Below are 1,017 nucleotides of genomic sequence, written 5' to 3'. Positions count from 1 at the left end.
CACTCGTAGTCGCTGAGCATGCCGCGTTTTAGTTTTGACCCATCGTGTGCCTCGAGTGATTTCGGCGGTTTTGAGCAGCATCGAGCGTTTTTGAGCTCGACCAAAAATCGAAAACGTTTGACTTTTCTTGTGGTTTGGCGTACACGTGACAGCCTGGACACTGAGTGCCAACGCCGCGTATTTTTTGCTGGCCTTTCTTCACGTTTTTGACATTTTTTCTTGACAAGACCAACATGGAATACGAACAAGGGTTGAGCAGCGCGGTAGTCCAGGGACGTCCGTTTCCCTCCTCAGTGCCGGCAACGGGTCCGTCGCCGCCTCCCAAACTGTCGAGAGAGGCGCAACACGCTTGGCAATCCGGACAAGATATTGGGGAAAAAACCTCGCAAGAGATTCGCTACCAGATAGAACGGAATGAATCTGCAGAGTCCCTGTCGGGGGAAGAGGGTTTGAGGGAGAAGGAAACGCGTGAGGCAGCTCGCAGCGTTTTCAAAATGAACGGCAAGTTCGCCGACGGGCCGTATTCGGGCATTCTGGATAGCGTGCTTGATGCTATCGGGAATACACCAATGGTCAGAATGAAGCGCCTCGCAAAAGTGTATGGTCTCGAGTGCGACCTCCTTGCCAAATGTGAGTTTATGAGCGCCGGAGGAAGTGTGAAGGATCGAATTGGAAAGGCCATGGTCGAGAAAGCGGAACGGGAGGGGCGTCTGAAAGCTGGCGACACCCTGATTGAACCCACAAGCGGAAACACGGGAATTGGGTTGGCGCTCGCCGCCGCCGTTCGTGGGTACCGCATGATTGTGACCATGCCTGCGAAAATGTCTGCGGAGAAATCGAATATCATGAAGTGTCTTGGTGCCGAGATCGTTCGCACGCCAACGGAGGCTGCATGGAATGACGAGAACTCTCAAAGGGGAGTGGCCGCAAAGCTACAGAGAGAGTTGGAGCCATAGAAGGGTTCTAGACCAGTATAACAATACAGCGAACCCGATGTTCACTACGACGTCACAGCAG

At 53.3% G+C, this 1,017-nt stretch overlaps 1 protein-coding gene across 1 annotated transcript; it reads left to right on the top strand.

Moving 5' to 3' along the window:
* Positions 1-233: 233 nt before the first annotated feature.
* TGME49_325200 (pyridoxal-phosphate dependent superfamily protein) lies at positions 234-956 on the top strand (the record flags this gene model as incomplete). Its single annotated transcript, XM_018783078.1, has 1 exon — positions 234-956. One exon carries the CDS (start codon positions 234-236, stop codon positions 954-956), a length of 723 nt encoding a protein of 240 aa, XP_018634708.1.
* Positions 957-1,017: the final 61 nt, after the last annotated feature.

This window comes from Toxoplasma gondii, assembly GCF_000006565.2.
Source record: "Toxoplasma gondii ME49 unplaced genomic scaffold asmbl.1540, whole genome shotgun sequence".
In the NCBI taxonomy this organism is placed as follows: Eukaryota; Apicomplexa; class Conoidasida; order Eucoccidiorida; family Sarcocystidae; genus Toxoplasma; species Toxoplasma gondii.
The sequence above is the reverse complement of the archived record's forward strand: the minus strand, read 5'-3'. Positions and strand labels throughout refer to the sequence as shown.